Source organism: Leucopleurus acutus (genome assembly GCF_964270905.1).
Source record: "Leucopleurus acutus genome assembly, chromosome: 1".
Taxonomy (NCBI): domain Eukaryota; kingdom Metazoa; phylum Chordata; class Mammalia; order Artiodactyla; family Delphinidae; genus Leucopleurus; species Leucopleurus acutus.
In genome coordinates, this window is record NC_139142.1 from 75,836,084 (window position 1) to 75,856,779 (window position 20,696).

Here is a 20,696-nt window from a genome sequence, read left to right on the forward strand (position 1 = left end):
TCCATATAGATGTTCTTGCTTCTGCAGTTTCCTAGTGCCATTTATTTCGTGCCAGCTGTATTATGACTCATGGCCCTGAATCATCCCTTGTGCTGCCTGTGAATACCAGCTTCCAGTGACTCTCTCAAAGGTTACTTTGTTACTGTACATTGTTGATAATGACCACAAACACAAGCAGTGTCTTACTTAGCCCAGCCCATATTTTTAGAACAAAATACCACAGACTGGGTATCTTACAAACAATAAAAATGTATTTCTCACAGTTCTGGAGGCTGGAAGTCCAGATCAGCGTGCCAGCATGGTCAGGTAGGGTCCTCACAGGGCAGAAGTGGCAAGGGAGCTCTGGGGGATCTCTTCTGCAGAAGCATTAACCCCATTCATAAGGGCTCCATGACCTAATTCCCTCCCAGAGGTCCCACCATCTCACACCATCACGTTGGGTGTTAGGATTCCAACATGTGATTTTGGAGGGGATACATATTGAGACCATAGCACACAGAGTACACAGGAAAATGAAAATGATAATTTGTGACCGTGCGAAATTTGCCATTTAGAGTTTTGTAGTATAAACATAAAACAACACATCTTCCAACTAGATCTTCTCCTGAACTCTTTTTTTTTTTTGAGAACTGACTTGAGAATTTCTAAAGTTTTCTTTTTTTTCTTTTCTATTCTTTTTCCTAATTGAAGCATAATCGACTTACGATATTATCCTAGTTTCAGGTGTACAATTCTCTTGAATTCTTTAAGCCATAATCACCGCCTTCCTAGAATGCCACCTCTGTCATAACTGACCACACTACACTCCTGTCTTACACACATTGCCACCATCCAGGAGGATAGGCAGGGGGTACATGGGCGGAGCAAAAGAGCAATCCCATTCACACAAGGAATGACTAGCCTTCATCTTGCACAGATTAAGAGAGCGTGTCATCACCTGTCAATCAGAAGCAAGAGAGGGCATTGACCTGAAGTGCCCCATTGACACTGCAGAACAATGGTCTCAAAAGTCTTTACAGGGGACAGGAGCAGCCCACCATCCCTCCACATGGCGTGGAGCCTGCAAAGGGGTGGGGTCCACCCTGGGTGCCAGCAGCCGGAAGCTCCCAGGGTGAGGGACACGTGCTGTTGTCCCTGCCACCCTCAAGTGCTATAGACCAGAAGTAGCAGAGCAATAGGAACATGGGTGGGTGAAAGCCTCCTACATATGCACTCAAGTCCAAGGGTGAGTAGTGACCACTGGTGATCCAGAGTCCTAAATTTATTCTGTGTCCAGGATATGGTTGAGTCACGCAAAATCAGTTTATCAGCACCATTCTGGTGACCCACTGCTGTGTGATCCCACAAAAGACATACCACACCAGCCAGAGGGGACCGCCGCTTGCCAGGTCACCCTCGTGGAAACAGGGCTTGGCTTCAGGGTCCTAGGACAACCCCATAGGTGCAAGTCTCAGAACTTTTGGGGGACAGCTTGTTGGCCCTACGCATGGGGTAGGGGAGCAGTGACCTGAGGGGAGAAATGGGACTCAGGCCCAGAGAAGTCCCAGTTCAAGCTCAGGGTACCCAACCCAGATGGCACTGCTGGCCTCAGTCAGTCCCAGACACCAGAAGGGGACTTTCTAAGACCCAACACAGCCAAAAAAAAAAAAAAAAAAAAAAAAAATGCTATGGTCTCACTGAGGTCATATTATATATTCAAATAAATTAAGGGTTAATTAAATAGTATATATAGGTCTCAATCCCTTACCTGAAACCTTTAGGGCCAATGCATTTTGAAACAGAATTTTTAGGATTTTAAAAAGCAACATTGTATAAGTGTATGTGATATTTATGCATCCCTAGAAGAGTTTATCTGAGGCAGTATTCATAATCAGACATATTGATATTTCTTCAGTGAAATGTATAATAGTCATATAGCATAAATAAAGATAATAAATAGACTTGCATAGTCAATTCAGCCTGATTTTGCATCTCACTGAGCTTGGGAGCCACTTTGAAAGAAAATCTTTCAGTTTTCGGAGTTTTGGGGATTTAGGAACACTGGGTAGAGGACTGAGGACCTGTTGTATGGACTAAGCATATACACTGGAAGTACGAAGAGGGGGATTTTACTGGAGTTCAAAGAGTTGGTGAAAGTTTTATGAATCAGGCATCATTTGAGCTATAATGAGTTAATTTTCTATCCCTTCTGAGTGAAGTTCCCACACCTTGTCAACCCATTACACCTACCGAGCTGTGTTTTCCTGCTTGAGCCACTAGGAGCCCGTAGAGTGCTTTGTAAATTGCTTTCCTGAGATAGTTTTCACAGTCAGATAAAAGCCTGACCACTGAGATTTGTCCAAAGTGGAGACCAGATGAGGGCGATAGCAGAACTTGTTGGAGTGTGGGAACCCTAAAGGAGAGAAGCTGGTGGGAACCTATAAGAGGTTCTTATCTGTGAATGAAAGCACATGGGCTTCCATTCCTTGCTAATTCCAGTCTCCTAATAGTTTGCCCCACACAATGGATCCTGTGTTTTGGTTAAGAAGTCAAACTTGGAACCTTTCCCATCACATTCCCAATCTTCAATGCCTTTGGGTTACATACTGGACAAATTCTTAACACACTGATTTTCTCTGACACCCACTCTTCTTTCCTCTCTCACACCTCACTTCTTTTTTTCTCCCTTGTCTTAGATCGTCTTTTGTCTATTTCTTCTGAAAGGGATTCTCCCATCAAGCAGAGTAGGGGTCTTCCCTGGTGGCACAGTGGTTAAGAGTCCGCCTGCCGATGCAGGGGACAAGGGTTCGTGCCCCGGTCTGGGAAGATCCCACATGCCGCGGAACGGCTGGGCCCGTGAGCCATGGCCGCTGAGCCTGCGCGTCCGGAGCCTGTGCTCCGCAACAGGAGAGGCCACAACAGTGAGAGGTCTGCGTACCACAAAAAAAAAAAAAAAAAAAAAAAAAGAAGAGTAGGAATCTGCCTTGTCCAGGGCCTCATCTCCTGCCACTCCTCCACCCACCTCTAACATGTCAGGGCAGCCCACAGATGCAGACACACTTCCTGCCCAGCAACACTGTTCCTAAGAGGTCATTGCCGGGAGAGGTGAGTCAAAGGTATGGAGGGAAATGTTGAAACAGGGAAGTCTGAGGGGAGACTAGAGGCAAAGCATTTAAGTGGTTGCCTGCCTGCAAGAACAGGAAGGGTAAGGGAGATTTGGAGCTAAATGAAGAAAGAACAGGAAGGTAAAAGCCAGGTCAGAGTAAGCCAAACCTTTCCTTCCTCCAGTGTCCCATTTATGGATGTCCCTGACTCTTGAGTGTATTACTGTCAAGGAGATTGAAACAGGAAAAAACCCTAGGAAGAGGAAAACTCTCATAGTGAATCCTTATTGCCATTTTCTAAGATCCCTTCCTGTGCCCATGCATGTCTAATGAAACTATTTCTTGATAGATTTGAATTCAGAGAAAATAGGCTGAGCAAAACCACTTAACATCTTCTATTTATTCAACCCCATAGCTTGTCTCCTCTTTGAGTAGATCCAATCCCTTTTCTGCTGAAAATATTCTTTCACTAACTTTCTTGTTTTTCAGAGCAAAAGAAGAAAAGAGGTGCTGAGTGAGAATAAAATTCCCTCCAATCTCACTCATTCTACATCTATTGAGCACCTAATGTGACCATTATTCTACTTATTGGACATTTTTTTTTTTTTTTTTTTTTTTTTTTTTTGCGGTACGCGGGCCTCTCACTGTCGTGGCCTTTCCCGTTGCAGAGCACAGGCTCCTGACGCGCAGGCTCAGCGGCCATGGCTCATGGGCCTAGCCGCTCCGCGGCATGTGGGATCTTCCCAGACTGGGGCACGAACCCGTGTCCCCTGCATCGGCAGGCGGGCTCTCAACCACTGCGCCACCAGGGAAGCCCTGGACATAATTTTTAAAAATAGTTCTCTGTTTCTCTCTCTCCTCATCACTCTCTTGACCCACCCTCGCTCTAACCCCCTATACCAAACTCTTTATAGGACCAACATCTTCTTACCTGGCATGGCATAAGAGATCAGTGTTGGCTGAATGAATATCTAAAAGGATTCAGAGAAAGAACAGGGAGATCCCAAAGAGAAGAGGAAAAGGAGACCAGGAGAAAGAGGCGGGGTGGGGGAGAAACAAAGGGAGGGAAAAGAAGATCAAAATGGCAAGTAGAATAAAGATGTAAAAAAAAAAATCTAGAAACAATAAATGCTGGAGAGGGTGTGGAGAAAAGGGAAAACTCTTGCACTGCTGGTGGGAATGTGAATTGGTACAGCTATTGGTACACTATGGAGAACAGTATGGAGGTTCCTTAAAAAACTACAAATAGAACTAACATATGACCCAGCAATACCACTACTGGGCATATACTCTGAGAAAACCATAATTCAAAAAGAGTCATGTACCAAAATGTTCGTTGCAGCTCTATTTACAATAGCCAGGAGGTGGAAACAACCTAAGTGTCCATCATTGGATGAATGGACAAAGAAAATGTGGCACATATATACAATGGAATATTACTCAGCCATAAAAAGAAACGAAATTGAGCTATTTGTAATGAGGTGGATGGACCTAGAGTCTGTCATACAGAGTGAAGTAAGTCAGAAAGAGAAAGACAAATACTGTATGTTAACACATATGTATGGAATTTAAGGAAAAAAATGTCAAGAAGAACTTAGGGGTAAGACAGGAATAAAGACACAGACCTCCTAGAGAATGGACTTGAGGATATGGGGAGCGGGAAGGGTAAGCTGTGACAAAGTGAGAGAGTGGCATGGACATATATACACTACCAAATGTAAAATAGATAGCTAGTGGGAAGCAGCCGCATAGCACAGGGAGATCAGCTTGGTGCTTTGTGACCACCTAGAGGGGTGGGATAGGGAGTGTGGGAGGGAGGGAGATGCAAGAGGGAAGGGATATGGGAACATATGTATATGTGTAACTGATTCACTTTGTTATAAAGCAGAAACTAACACACCATTGTAAAGCAATTATACTCCAATAAAGATGTAAAAAAAAAAATGGCAGGTAGTAAAAAAATGAGAGGAAAAAGAAAAGGGTTGAGAAGGGTCAAGAAAATGAGTGCTGTCTTTGCCCCAGGACATGTTTTATCTCAGTCTGCACCACCATGGCACCGTACCTGCAGACCCCTACAGCCAGGGGTTCGGGAAAAGAAACCTGATCCACATGGTTCTCCAGACGCAGTCACAGTTAGAATCACTTTAATTTACATCTGTAGCAGAGAAGTGCTACATGGAAAGCCCAGGAGGCTTATGTGATTGCCATAGAGGTTCATCGTGGGTAGCAGGGAAGGACGTGGGTAAAGGATGCATTAAACTATTGTAATCCACATCTAAAGGCCTCCAGACCAGGGCACAGACTGATAACCAGGATCGTAGGAGAGACTAGAGCAGTTCTTCACTTATCTCTTTCCAGGGCAAGAGATAGACTCTAAGAGACAGAGAACCTACAGAGATTGGACATCCTCACCCTATTCTACCACCTCTAATCCCAGGAAAAAAATGCAGGTTGGGTGAACCCCTAGGGCAAAGAAGATTTATATTTTCAAATAGGATAAAGAATAGGCCAGCCTCTCTTCCCAGAACCTTTTTTGCAGAATACCTAAGGACGAAAACAGCATGAAAAAGAGGAAGTGGAAAGGAAGACAAAGATGAGAAGAGAACTTACTTCATGGTCCAGATGTTACCTGGACTTTCATGTCACTACAGGATATAAAAATGTACTTTTCAAGAATGAAAGTTATGTAATTACAGTGAGGAGTGACTTGGCCTGGTTTGGATAACTTGCAGATTGTCAAATCAAAAGGACGGGAGCTTTTGTGACACTTGCCTCCCTTGAGGTCACAGGCAACAACAGGACTCTTACAGACAGCTTTGACTGCCTCTAGTTCCTCATGGATGAATATGTACCGGGGTATGCATGTGTGGTTGTGCGGCTTCATCTTCTGTGCCATCAGGGCATTGCATTCCCTGTCCATCAGGTCAGACCTCAGATAGTCTTTGTTGCTCTGAAAGAGAGCCTCAGCTCTGAGCATCTTGCTTCCTCCAACTTCATCTTCACTGACGATGGTCTCTTCCAGTTGCACCACTTCTTTGTTGCTAAGGGTTTCTATGCTTCGAAGGGGGCCCGCTCTCTCCCTAGTGGCTTCAGCCTTGTCATGTGAGTCACTGGACTGAAACTCATTCAGTAGCTGATCACTTTCCTCCAGGACTGCTGCGGCCATCTGAAGTCCCAACCCCAGGCCTACCCCCAGGCCCAGCAGGAGCAGCAACATTATGAAAAAGATCTGCACCAGGGTCAGCTTCATTTTGCCTGGAGGGGAGGAGGGAAACAGAGGACTGACTTTGAAATGAAACTTGGCTCCAGTAGAGATTGTAGATTCCCCTAAACCCCGACAGCATAGTCTTTGGGGTCTCCTCTCCCTTCTCCACATTACCCCATTCCCCACCCAAGACAGAGATCCTTTCTCACTCTTTTCCCATTTCTCCTGTCCCTCCCACCACATTCCCTGTTGCTGTGGCATAATGTGTGGATTCTACAGAACTGGAAGATGACCCGGGAAGCAGTTCTGCAACTGGTTCACATATGGGGTATCAGTGGGGAAAGTTGACATCAATTGATTCTTAAACAGAAATTAGTTCTAAATCACCAAAAAGAATGGGTAAGAGGACAAACAAGTACAGTGTCACACTTCTCTTGAGAGAAATTCTTATAGAAAATCTTATTCTCAGTAAAGGATTAGAATTACCATAGGAGATCATCTCCCTATTTTTTCCCCAAATTAATTTTTGCTCATTCAATTATTTATTATTCTCCCTGTTACCCACCCTCCCCCAAAAAGATCAAAAGGAATAAGAAAAGTACTATAGTCCATTCTCACTCTTAAGCTGAGGCTGGCGGGGGGAGGGAGACGTGGGAGGATGCCCAATTTCACCTTGCTAAAACTACATCTTGTCATGCCAGATCCCTTCTACTACTATAGATCTCTTAGCACTCGGGTAATTCCTGCTGATTAGTTTTTGTACTCTTAGGGAGGACATGGAACAAGAATGAAACCAAAGAAAACCAAACAACTGACCTGCGAGGGTTCCCCTACTAATAGAGATCCTAAGGAAACTGAGGGAAAGAGCATGCATCTTTTTCCTGCAATGCCAGCCTCATGCCCCTATCAAAGAAAGACCTTCCCTACCGGAAAAGAATATTGCTATAAAGAACATTTTTGAGACAATTGATAATATGAGAATATTGTCGATGGAGTAGATAGGAATGTTATGTCAGCGTTTGATATAGGGAATTTGAAATTTGTGCTACAATTGTTTAAGAGAATATCTTTGTTCTTAGAAAAAGAACCCTGAAATATTAAGGTGCAAAGGGGCATGATTAGACGACTTACTCTCCAAGGTTCAAAATAAAGATCATATGGGGAATTCCCTGGTGGTCCAGTGGTTAGGACTCCACGCTCTCACTGCCAAGGGCCTGGGTTCAATCCCTGGTGGGGAGAACTAAAATCCCACAAGCTGGGCAGCACAGCCAAAAAATAGATAGATAGATAGATAGATAGATAGATATAGATCATATGTATGTATGTACGTGTGTATTTACAGAGAAAGAAAAATTTTTTTAATAAGGGAAAGAAAATTTTTAAATATTGTGCCTGGATAAAGGATATTTAGGAGTTCTTTGTATTAATGTGGTAACTTTTCTTTAAAGTTGAAAATATTTCAGAAAAAAAAAATTTTTTTTTGGCCGCTCTGTACAGCTTGCGGGATCTTAGTTCCCCCACCAGGGATTGAACCCGGGCCCTCTGCAGTGAAAGCACAGAGTCCTATCCACTGGACTACCAGGGGATTCCCTCAAATTTTTTTAATTTTTAAAAAAGAGAATTTCCCATGTCGTTCCCTGGAGCACCAAACACCACTGTGACTTACCTACATACCTAAATAACTTCAAAGATGCCTGTGTCCTGTTTTCCAGGTTCTTCCCTCCCAGGTTTTCCTTCTCTCTGAGAAGTGCCCTGGATGCTGGTCTGCAGAAAAATGGTTATCCCCTTGTGCTCTATGTGCTCTTAAACCCAGACTCACTTCCTAAGCCCATTCCCACGCCCACTCTCCCTCCCCAGCTCTGAATAAACACACTCAGCCAATTGTCTTTTCCGCTCCCATGAGCACTTTGAAGTAAGGCTACTTGGACATTGAAACAGATCCAGACATCCAAGACAGGAAATGTTTCCAGTCTGGGAAACTGCAGACAGGTTTTTTTCCCAGTCAATTGTTCCACTCCTGAGTTACACCCACTATCCTGTGGTTTATAGCAGCCTGACCTTGCCCATAAATTTCAAGGTCATTTCCTTATATTCTCCACACGTGCCTCCTTTAAACTTTCCCCGTCACTTCTGAAATGTCAAGCTCTTTGGCCTGTATTTGTGTCATCCCTCCAACATGGTTATTTTGCTTTTCGCATTTTAGAACTGTGTCATGGCTTCATCAGAAGATTTGGCGTACTTGAGTCAATGATGAATTTTTACATATCTTTACCTATCTTTACCCAGCCCTCCATTCTCCACTCCCTCTTTCCAACCCTCAGCCAATAACTGCACATCAGGTTTTGGAAACCTGATAATTTAGTCCTAAATAAGAGAATATCGGGGACTTCCCTGGTGGTGCAGTGGTTAAGAATCCGCTTGCCAATGAAGGGGACACGGGTTCAATCCCTGTTCTGGGAGGATCCCACGTGCCGCGGAGCAACTAAGCCAGTGCACCACACTACTGAGCCTGTGCTCTAGAGCCCGCGAGCCACAACTACTGAAGCCCGAGCGCCTAGAGCCCATGCTCCGCAACAAGAGAAGGCACCGCAATGATAAGTCAGAGCACGGCAACAAAGAGTAGCCCCCGCTCACCACAAATAAAGAAAGCCCGCGCACAGCAATGAAGACCCAACACAGCCAAAAATCAGTAAATAAAATAAATAATTTTTTTTTAAAAAAAGAGAGAGAATATCCCAAACAGTGCTCAGTCCCTATAGCCCAGGTGAGTAAAATCAGGAGGTTATAATGCCGCTTCTACTCACTTCTTTAGCTGAAAGTGACATCATGAGATAATATTTTTAAAGCACCCTGGAGATTATTAAAGCAGTATGAAAACCCTCTCTAGACCTAAACAGGGACCTTTAGGAGGATGATTTGCTTTGTCATTCAGGCAGAAGTTTTCAAACGGTGGTCTGCAAACAGCTTCTGTGATCTGCAAAGTCAATCAGGCTGAATTCTACAGTGTTGATGTGGATGACTTACAATAATAATAATAACAACAACTAACCGTTATTGAGCACTTATTTCATGCTGGGCTTTTATTGCATTTCACCCTCACAATTTGCTCCTGCTATCCCTCTTTGGTGTCCATTCTGCGCATTCATTCTTGACAAGGTCTGTACGCAACAAGAAGGCAGAGTAAAGGGGCCTCTGCTGAACCCAGTAGTTGTCTGGAGTCAGCAGGGATAATATATCCAACTATACACACCAACTGCTTCTTTATAACTGGTTACTATTAGGGATTGCTTGAAATTAACCCTTGATTAAAAATGAAGAAAGGACCTACGTCTGTGGTCTAAGTATAACCTTTAAACTGGACAGGTTTTTATTCTTGTGTTTTTCATTTTCTAGGCTACAGTTTTCTCATCTTCTGGATTTGAATAATACTACCTCTTACTTCATAGGGATGTTGTGAATATTATATAACGCACTGCATGCGAAAGGATAAATGTATTAGCTATTGTTGTTATTGCTATTAATATTATGTAACAATTACCAACACATGCTCATTACCTGATCAATGCCGTTTTCCTGTTTAGAAATAGCATACTAAATGCTATCACTTATATGTGGAATCTCCAAATACAGCAAACCAGTGAATATAACAAAAAGAAACAGACTCACAGATGTAGAGAACAAACTAGTGGTTACCAGAGGGGAGAGGAAATGGGGGAGGGGCAGGATTAAGAGATACAAACTATTATGTATAAAATAAGCTACAAGGGTATATTGTAAATACAACACAGGGAATATGGCCAATGTTTTATGATAACTGTAAATGGGTGTAACCTTTCAAAATTCTGAATTACTATATTGTACACCTGTAACTTATATAAGATTGTATACCAGTTATACTTCAATTTAAAAAAAAAGACATAGGGCTTCCCTGGTGGCACAGTGGTTGACAGTCCGCCTGCTGATGCAGGGAACACGGGTTCATGCCCCGGTCCGGAAAGATCCCACATGCCACAGAGCGGCTGGGCCCGTGAGCCATGGCCGCTGAGCCTGCATGTCTGTAGCCTGTGCTCCGCAACGGGAGAGGCCACAACAGTGAGAGGCCCCCGTACCGCTAAATAAATAAATTTTAAAAAGAGATAGCATACTAAGAACTACAGCTACCAACTTTACTCACTATTTCTCCTAGAAGAAGTCAAACAATATCCTAGAATCTCAAGGAATTAAGCCTCATATATGCTTCATTTTACAAATAAAGAAAGTGACTTGAAGTAGTTAATGTCTTAGATGCTACAAATAAGTAATGGCAGTTCTAATGTTAGAACTCTTGACATCTAGTTAAGCAAAATTTATACTAGATAGATAGATAGTGAGTAGATACATATAGAGAGATAGAGATAGAACAGATACTCTGATTAGAAAATTGACCATGAATCCATCTAAGACCTAGATTCTAAGTATAAGAGCTATTTCTCATTATAAATTAATCTAAATTATGGACTTCCACTGTGGAAAGGCAATGATTGGATTTTGCCTGAAACTCTTAGAAAAAATGAGCAAATGATATGAAACAATAGATTTTCAAGACATTGGACAGCAAGCAATGAAGTGCGGTGATCACTGAGAGACGGGAAACAAACGGGATGAGCTTCCTCCCTGCAGGGAGTTTCTAGGCCACTTGGCACAGACAGGGGAACCCAGGCAGGGTCTATCAGTCTCTCTGAGTTGAGGAGATGGAAGTGCAAGGAAACCAAGGCAACTAGAGTTCACTGCAGAGTACCAGAGGGGACAGGACTGGAGAGAAAGAGCTCCAGGGAGCCACATCAGAATGGCTAAAATTAAAAAGTAGTAACAACGTGGTCCTACTATATAGCACAGGGAACTATACTCAATATCCTGTGATAAACCATAATGGAAGAGAATTTTTTTAAAAAAGAATGTCTATATGGGTATAACTGAGTCACTCTGCTGTACAGCAGAGATTGGCACATTGTAAATCAACTATGCTTCAATAAACACGCGCGCGCGCGCGCACACACACACGGAAGTAGTGACAATACCAAACACCGATAAGGATGCAGAGGAACTGGATCTCTCATACACTGCTGGTGGGAATTTAAAATGGTACAGTGACACTGGAAAACAGTTCGGCAGATTCTTAAAATATTAAACATATAATTATACAACCCAGCAATTGCACTCCTGGGCACTTATCCCAGAGAAACAAAAACATATGTCCACACAAAACCTGTACATGAATGTTCACAGCAGTTTTGTTCAGATTAGCCAAAAACTAGAAATAGCTCAATTATCTTTCAAGAGGTGAAGGACTGAACAAACTGTGGTGCTTGTATCCCATGGAATATCTATACACCTGACAACCTGCGTAGAGCTCAAGGGCATTATTCTGAGTGGAAAATTCATAATATTAAATGGTCATTATTGTATAATTCCATTTATATAACACGGAGAACATAGTAATGTTTGCCAGGGGTTAGGATGGTAGGATAGGAATACAGATGTGACTATAAAGTTGTACTACAAGGCAGACCTTTATAGTGTTGAGATAGTTCTGGATCTTGATTGCAGTGGTGGTTACATGAATCTATACATGAAATAAAATGACACAGAACCACACACACACACACACACACACACACACACATTATGCTAATGTCAATTTCTTGGTTTTGATATGACACTATATATAGGTAAGATGTAGGGCTTCCCTGGTGGCCCAGTGGTTGAGAGTCCACCTGCCGATGCAGGGGACATGGGTTCGTGCCCCGGTCCGGGAAGGTCCCACAAGCCGCGGAGTGGCTGGGCCCGTGAGCCATGGCCACTGAGCCTGCGTGTCTGGAGCCTGTGCTCCGCAACGGGAGAGGCCACAACAGCGAGAGGCCTGCATACCACAAAAAAAATTAAAAAAAAGTTTTACATAATAACAAAGAGAAACACACACACAAGATCCTCATCAAGACTGTCATTTACATTTTGGTGTACATACTTGCAGTCTCCTCCCATACCACCCAACCCTGTGTTGATGCTAAGTTCAACATGTCTATTAAAATTACACTTCAAGGTGTCAAATGGCAGTTGAACATAGTGAATACAGGAGTCAAGTTCAAAGGAGTCTGAGCTGCAGATATAAATTTAGGAGACATCAGCATAGGACTAGGTATATAAAGTCACAAGACTGGAGAAGACTGAGTGTCAAGGGAAGGTTGGTGTTTTACTTTTTCTTTTTTTTTTTAAGATGGGAAAAATAACAGCTTGTTTATTGATAATAAAGACCAAATAGAGAGGAAAACCTGATAAGGCAGGAGAGCAAGGAAAGAATTGTTAAAACAATGATTCTGAGTGCTTAGACTCTGAAGATGCATTGCCTGGGTTTACGAGTATAAATGTGTTATTTTATCTATGACTTACCCTACAGGATAGTAAAAGGGACATACAACATGTTTGCTATAAAAGATTGAATCTAGTCACATGGTTGAGAACCACTGGTTTAAAAGAATTAGTAATGGTCAGTGGTCTTGTTACACTGTGGACGGGAGAACTTTTCCCTCATTCTGCAGTAGCAAGTGTTACTGCTTGTTACAGTTGACTGGATATAAGAATCCAGGTCAGCCTTGGGCTGGAAGCTCTCCAGCTGCGAGGAGTTTCTTAGGATAGGAAACATAGAAACAAAAGAAGGGTAAGAATGCTGAACAATGTCTTACTAATAAGGAATCCAACTCTGCTTGGGTCCCAAATAAGCTTTTTTCCCAGGGTTTTTATCACTCACATGCCCTCCAGATAACACGAAAGTCCAGGGAGGAGGGCGGTCATTTTTTTCAAAGCTGGACACATTATTTGAGATGACCTGATATCTAAACACTGACCATTGTTAGATCCCAGAGTGCTCAGTTGTGTACAGAACTTAGCATCAGTTTACCGTGACCCACTGAACACAATAAGGTCTAGTCTATTAAGGGTATTCGGCAAATATCCTGCTAGTGAATGCTTCCTTATGATATTATGTAGTGTAGTTCTTACAGAAACCATTCTAAAGGTTATGCTCTGCTCCCCCAGCCAAGGGGACAAGTAGAGAGTAAAACCTAATTTGTGCTCTGCTCAGAAAACTGTACAAACTGGCACAGAGCTGATTTCCCCCAGAGCAAGGGGCTTTTCTTCCAATCCATGCAAAGGTGGTGTTTCGGTTTTCTAGGGACCTAAATAGATGGCTTTGAATTTTGGTGCATTTTCTCAGAAATGACCTCATATGACCCTTACAACTTCTACACAAAGTAAGAAGCACTAGAATTATTTCTCCTTTTTTAAAATCAAACTGAGGCCACAGAGCTAATGGGTGGCAGGACAAGAATGGAATCCTGATCTACCTACTCCCACGGATTGTTCCTTCTCTTACACTATCCACCTTGTCCCTGACAGTTTGTTCCAGTTAAAGTCATTTCCTTATGGATCTAGAGAACAATCGGTTACCATTGATGCCCAAAACAATCTTGCATATATATAAGATGGGTATTTTCAGTTATTATTGAGAATCATAACAAATCACATCTGTAAAATGTAATACACAGACTGGCTCACAATCTGTAGAACCCAGCCCTACTAACCCCTGCCAGCTCTTTCCCTCTCATAATCCTTTTATCCCCTCTCTAAGCACTGCAGTTCTCCTGATTCAGGCTTTTACCTTTTCAGGTCCTGCATAGCCCTGGGTCTAACTGGTAGATGATCCTATGGGGGTGTTATGTCTTGTTCTTTCTAAATGAGTGATTTGGGCAGCTCTGTGACATTGGAGGAGTTTTGTTAATGACATATGATCAATGAAAGTGACCACAGCCCCCTTACTCTGATGCAACAGGAACTTTCAGAACCAACGAAGTCTAAACAAGGAACTCCCCCAAATCACATCCAACCTTCGACTCCTCTATCCAAGTTCTCTGTCTTCCCACAGCCTATACCTTTGCTAGGAAATATGCAGCTCACTGACATTCTGGGTTGTATTCTCTATAAAAATTATATTCATCCGTTTTTATCAGTCAACACAACATTCACTGACTTCTTTGAAATAGGCTTAACAACTATCTTTAGAGACATTTTGTCTAGAAAAATTTTTGATATGACTTTATTAACTGGTTTTGCATGTCAAAGAAGCAAACAAATTTCCCTGAAGTTTTACTATTCTTATTATGAAAATTATCAGCTACAAAGTAATCACAGGCATTTTAAGGCCCTGTTACCTTCAGATAGTTTTTGTTTTACTCTAATGCTTGCCTGAAGCCTCCCCTGTAAACTACAGGCCAGAATTTGTATCTCCAATTAAAAAAAGAGACCATCGGCCTTCCCTGGAGGCGCAGTGGTTGAGAGTTCGCCTGCCGATGCAGGGGACGCGGGTTCGTGCCCCGGTCCGGGAGGATCCCACATGCCGCGGAGCGACTGGGCCCGTGAGCCATGGCCGCTGAGCCTGCGCGTCCGGAGCCTGTGCTCCGCAACGGGAGAGGCCACAACAGTGAGAGGCCCACGTACCGCAAAAAAAAATAATAATAATAAAAAGAACTGGACCAGATACTTCAAGCCATTGACACTTTAAAGCATAAACTGTCTTAAGTACAGTGTACCCTCCATATCCTCGAGCGTGGAGCCCGAGAATACAGAAGGCCAATTGTACTGCGCCATTCTACGCATACAAGGGACTTGAGCATCCCTGGATTTTGATATGCCCAGGGGTTCTGGAACAAATCCCCTGCGGATACCAAGGGACAGCTGTACTGGCTTTTGAATTGACATAACTTAGACATCTTTCATACCAAACCAGTGGACTGAGTCAGGATTTCTAAAACTCTTTTTAGTCAAAAGCAGACAGCTTCTGAGACTGCTGACTCAAAATCCAGCAGAACAAGAATTAGTTGCATAAGACTGAATGAACTAATAAGGAACATTTGTGGTTGTTAGGAATATTGTTTTAATGTTCTGCCTTAATGCTACTGCTGTTTTAATGTTCTATTCTGAATATATCAATATGGCTTTTTTCTTTCTTCTTAAACTCTCTGTAATCCATAACAAATTACTAGACTCTGTTTTGTTCTTTTTTTTTTTTTTTTTTTTTTTTTTTTTTAGCTACACCACACAGCATATGGGGTCTCACTTCCCGGACCAGGGATGATCTCACTTCCCGCACCAGGGATGGAACCCATGCCCTGCTGCGATGGAAGCATGGAGTCTTAACCACTGGACTTCCAGGGAAGTCCCTAGACTCTGCTTTTTTAAATGAAATAAACATTTAAAGATGATATTTGATTCTCACTGACCCACACATTTGACCCATAACTTCACCAAATCTCCGTACTTTTCATGGCAATATAGCTATTTGCATAGGTTCAGTAAGAACCTGCCCTCCTTTTACTAACATATAATGGAAAAATCAGTTATGCAACCAAGGCCTTGCCCAGATATCATTTCTGAGAATGATGCTTTTTAAATCTAATATGATGAATCAATACTTACAAAGTCTTCTCAGGAAAACATCTCAGGACCTGGCTTACTGGATTGCAGGTTTGCAGGAGATAAGGAAGATCACTTCCTGGCAGGCCAGGAACTTTAAGAAATTGTAAGAACCTTGAGAAAAAAGGGATTCACCCAAATTTATATGTACTATAGGTGAAATCGGGTGGAAAGAGTTTCTTGGGCTTGGTTTCTCCAAACTCAAGATAGCAAATGATAGAGGCTGTCAACAGTCCAATCTGAGATTCCTTAAGGAAACTTCCAGAAAGAAGTTACTTTTGTGGCCTTATCAGTGAATATGGCTCTAGATTTACAAAGGAGATTTAAGGAGCCTATACGGTAAATTAACACTCTTGCTGCACCTGCATGAATAATCGGGCCAAACAAAGAGACTTGCCCCTTTGCTTTTTTTCTTTCTCGCCGAACTGAGAGTTTCTTATCCTATCGCTCTTCTATTCTCAGTGCCTAGCCCAGTGTCTGGCATAAAGAAGGTAACTAACATTATTTATTAGAAAAATCAATATCAGCTTATGAAACTGTATTTGCACCTGATTCCGACTGTGAGGCAGTGAGGAGAGCTAGGGAGGCAGGATGAGGAGTCGAACCCACCACACTTGGTTCCCTCCACCCAAACCCCAGCTTTAACTCGGGGAGAAGGAGAGTCATTAGAAATAAACTCATCAGGACTTCCTGGCTGTCCAGTGGTTAAGACGCTACGCTTCCAATGCACGGAGTGCGGATTTGATCCGTGCTGAGGGAACAAAGATCCCACATGCTGCGCAGGGCAGCAAAATAATAAAATAAAATAAACTCATAATTAGCTTAAAAATACTCTAGGAATAAATGAGCACAGATAAAAATAATAAAATAAGAAGGAGAAACGAAACAAGATAGGCAAAACTTTGGTCATTGTTGGAGTTGCATGTGGTAGGCACTTGGAAACTAATCATATCTTCTTTCTACTTCAGGACATGTCTGAATATTATTCATAATAAAAAGTTTTTAAAAATCACCTTGAAGGGGAAGGAAAGTACAAAAAGGAAGTCTGAGAGCTCTGTGTGGAAGGAGGTGAGGGATGAGTGAGCTCAGGTAGTTTTTCTGCTTTGTTTGGGGATTTTTGCACGTAGTAATTCAAACTACTCCCTGACTTACTTCTGCTTTCCCCAGCTGACTGTTCAGGAAGAAGATATGCAAAACATCAGAGGTTCCAGGGAAAAGCGAGCTTTAGGAGGAAGTGCTCAAGAGGCTTTGTGTTAGCCCTGAGTGCTGGCAAGCCTCACCCTACACATGAGCCTCTGGCTGAGCCAAGTCAGATCTGAGACTGGGCAGTGACAAGATATCTCCGTGAGTAGAATAGGAATGGAATGCTCTAAGGTCTGAGGGTAGGGCAGGGAAGGGGTAAGAACTGAACCAGTGGAATCACTGCTAGAGACCACGGGAGAGACAGGACAGACGAAGGTGGGAAGCACTGTGCCCTCTATTTGTCATTTTCTACCACAGCACTGACACTGCAGGGAATCTGGAGCAAGTGGAGTCCTGGAAGAAAGAAAGCAAGAGAAAGAACAGAGGGCTTCCCTGGTGGCGCAGTGGTTGAGAATCCGCCTGCCAATGCAGGGGACACGGGTTTGAGCCGTGGTCCGGGAGGATCCCACATGCTGTGGAGCAACTGGGCCTGTGCGCCACAACTGCTGAGCCTGCTCTCTAGAGCCTGCGCACGGCAACCAAGACCCAATGCAGCCAAAAATAATAAATAAATAAAATAAATAAATTTAAAAAGAAAAAAAGAGAGAAAGAACAGATGTTGCTCACTTGCATTAAACTACAAACTTTCCTTCAGGTCATCTCAAGATCTCCATGGCTGCACACAGAGCCAGCCTTATTTGTGAAAACAGGATAAAAATCACCGAATGACATTCATCTTTCCCTGCCCTTTCTTTTTTTAAATGAAATGATCCCCCCAAAAGTTTGACACATTTAATTGGGTTTAAAGTCAATATCAACTTAGCTAACACAACATTGTAAATCAACTATACTCCAATCAAAATTAATTTAAAAATTAAAAAAAAATAAAGTCAATATCAACTTAGTGTGATTTCCTATAATGGGACGCCTTGCCACTAGGAGATGAAAAGAAATAATAGCTAGCATTTATAAAGTGCTGATTAAGTGCCAGGGAATTGTCTTAAGCACTTTATTTACAGTATCTCACCTAATACTGTGAGGTAACTAATACTATATTCCCATTCCACAAATGTGAAAACAAAGCATTAGGAACCTTAGTAAAATACCCAGGATCATAGAGTTAGTAAATGACAAGGGCAGCATTTGAACTCAGATCGGTCTGACTAAAAGTCTATGTTCTTGGAAGTTCTAGTATGAACAGGAAGAAGTATGGAGATAGATTGTAAGGTCAGTGAGGGATTCTTGGCAATTCCTGAGGTGCATAACGGTACTAGACACTAAGAGTGAGAAAGAAAGAACACTAGTAAAGAAATGTGTGAGTGTGTGTGTCTCTTGGAGTGGAAGATGACCATTTGTAAAATGGCTGAAAGGTCACTGTAACACAACGCTTTTAGAACAAAACACCGAAACAGTAAAATTCACAGGGAAAGGACCAAACTTCAAATAATTGTCACTGTGTGGTATTTCAACTTGAGGCAGTCGTCAAACAAGTTTTAGTGGAACCACATTTAATTCAAGTGGCAAAAAGCCTCTGAAGTCAAAAGAAGATATACCAGTTAAACTAACGGCTTCTAGGACTTCCCTGGTGGTCTAGTGGTTAAGGGTCCGGTGGTTAAGACTCTGTGCTTCCACTGCCAGGGGCAGGGGTTCAATCCCTGGTTGGGGAACTAAGATCCTGCAAGCTGTGTGGTACAGCCAAAACCAAAACCAAACAAAGAAACCTGGTGACTTCTAATCTTTTAATTACCAAAGACAATTTTATTATTCCCAGACCTCTTGGTTCCTGATAACCTACATTTGTTAAGCTACAATGATTCTCTTGCTTAGACTGAGGTGAGATAACAAAAGCATCCAGCAAAGCCAGATGGCCACACAGGCACGGCTTCAAGTGGTGGAGTCAGCACAAGGACCCAAGCCACGCTGGGTCCGTCCTCAACTCACAGGTCCACGTTTGATTTTGTCTGGATTGACCCACACCAACCTATCCCAAAATAAAACCATAAGCAAGAGCTACACTGAAAAATTTGAACAGTGAAAAAGAAACCTGCCCCAATATTTTCTCCCTGACTTAAGTGGGAGAGAAAACCGTGAAGAGATATTTGCTTGGTGAGCAGGAGAGGTGAGTAGCGTTGAGGTTTATTCACGCCAGGACGAGGGTGGGGAAACATTTCTGACTCAGAATTAAGGACTGAGCCAGCGTCTTGCCCCTGAGAAGTGGTGGCTTACGAGGAGTCAATTCCCGAAATTTAGAATTTCCCTTTCTAATCTCCCAGCTTCCCAAGCTCCTCCTTAACATATATTAGCATGCTTGCTGGTTTGTATTCTTTTATACTCCACCTATTCCAAGGTAGGATTAAAGGCAGGTTGTAAAACTATCTACAATAAATGACAACACAAATCAAATATAGGTAAGAGAAAAAAGGCAAGATACACTTTGATTGATTGTATTTTAGTTGTGAGGATGCTAAAATCGCTGTACTTCCCTAAGCCTACATTTTGGTCCCCAAATTGGAATCTGTGGCTTCTTAGTGGCCTCTGCCACTCCATTAATAAATTTGGAATTTCAGTGGTTTGATTTTACAAATGGTGTCAACTGAAGAAAAACACACAACCTAAAATTTGCGTGTTATGTTTTATTCAGTGACCCTACTGAGGACTATAGCCCAGGAGACAGCCTCTCAGATAGCTCTGAGGAGCTGTTCCCAAGACATAAGGGAGAGGGCTTCTGTGGTGGTGCAGTGGTTGGGAATCCACCTGCCAATGCAGGGGACACGGGTTCAAGCCTTGGTCCGGGAAGATCCCACATGTCGTGGAGCAACTAAGCCCGTGCACCACACCTACTGAGCCTGTGAGCCACAACTACTGAGCCTATGTGCCACAACTACTGAAGCCTGCATGCCTAGAGCCCGTGCTCCACAACAAAAGAAGCCACTGCAGTGAGAAGCCTGCACATCGCAACGAAGAGTAGCCCCCGCTCACCGCAACTAGAGAAAGCCTACGTGCAGCAACGAAGACCCAACGCAGCCAAAAATGAATAAATTAAATAAATAAACTTAAAAAAATAAAAGAAGTAAGGGAGGAGCCAGGATATATCGGAGTGTTTGCTGAAAAAAAAAATGTAGTTGGACATCAAAAGATTACTGCTAATCGCAAAAAAACAGACATCTCAAGTTAATGATTTTAGTTCTTTTCTATGTATGGGAAAATACAAGAGTCTGGGGCTCACTGAAATAGTTCCTTAGATATGCATCTTAACTGTCTAGGGCCAGTATCCTGTTTTTTTCCATCTTGAATTCCCACAGGGTGTACAGTCAGGGCGTACTGTCAGGGCAGCAGCACTGACTAACGGCTTGGTGGTGGGCAACGTTTCTTGTTTACTGGAATGGCAAATGATGTTTTTTGTCCACAGTGGCTACTATTTACCAACTGCTGATCTAACCAGATTTAATTCTCAGGTGGCACTAAAAATTTCAAGTTTTAAGAAAAGTCTGCTAAAAAGAAAAAAAAAGTCTGCTGTTATACTTATGAATCACCACAATGTAATTTTTCCATTTGTATTAATAAAAAATAAAAAAAACCTTGCCAAAATCTTTGATAAGAATGGGATAACCAGAGTTGCCATAATGGATTGCTATCATTCAGATAAACTTAGTTTTAGTTAGCATGTTGCAGTCTTATTTAGAGTAAATTTGTGGTCTTCATTAAGATTTCTGAAATGGGGC

General features: G+C 42.5%; 1 protein-coding gene across 1 annotated transcript; it reads right to left on the reverse strand.

Moving 5' to 3' along the window:
* Nucleotides 1-5,694: 5,694 nt before the first annotated feature.
* Nucleotides 5,695-6,333, reverse strand: RNASE10 (ribonuclease A family member 10 (inactive); the record flags this gene model as incomplete). Its single annotated transcript, XM_082834026.1, has 1 exon — nt 5,695-6,333. The coding sequence occupies one exon, from the start codon at nt 6,331-6,333 to the stop codon at nt 5,695-5,697; it is 639 nt and encodes a 212-aa protein (XP_082690152.1).
* Between the last annotated feature and the right edge of the window lie 14,363 nt (nt 6,334-20,696).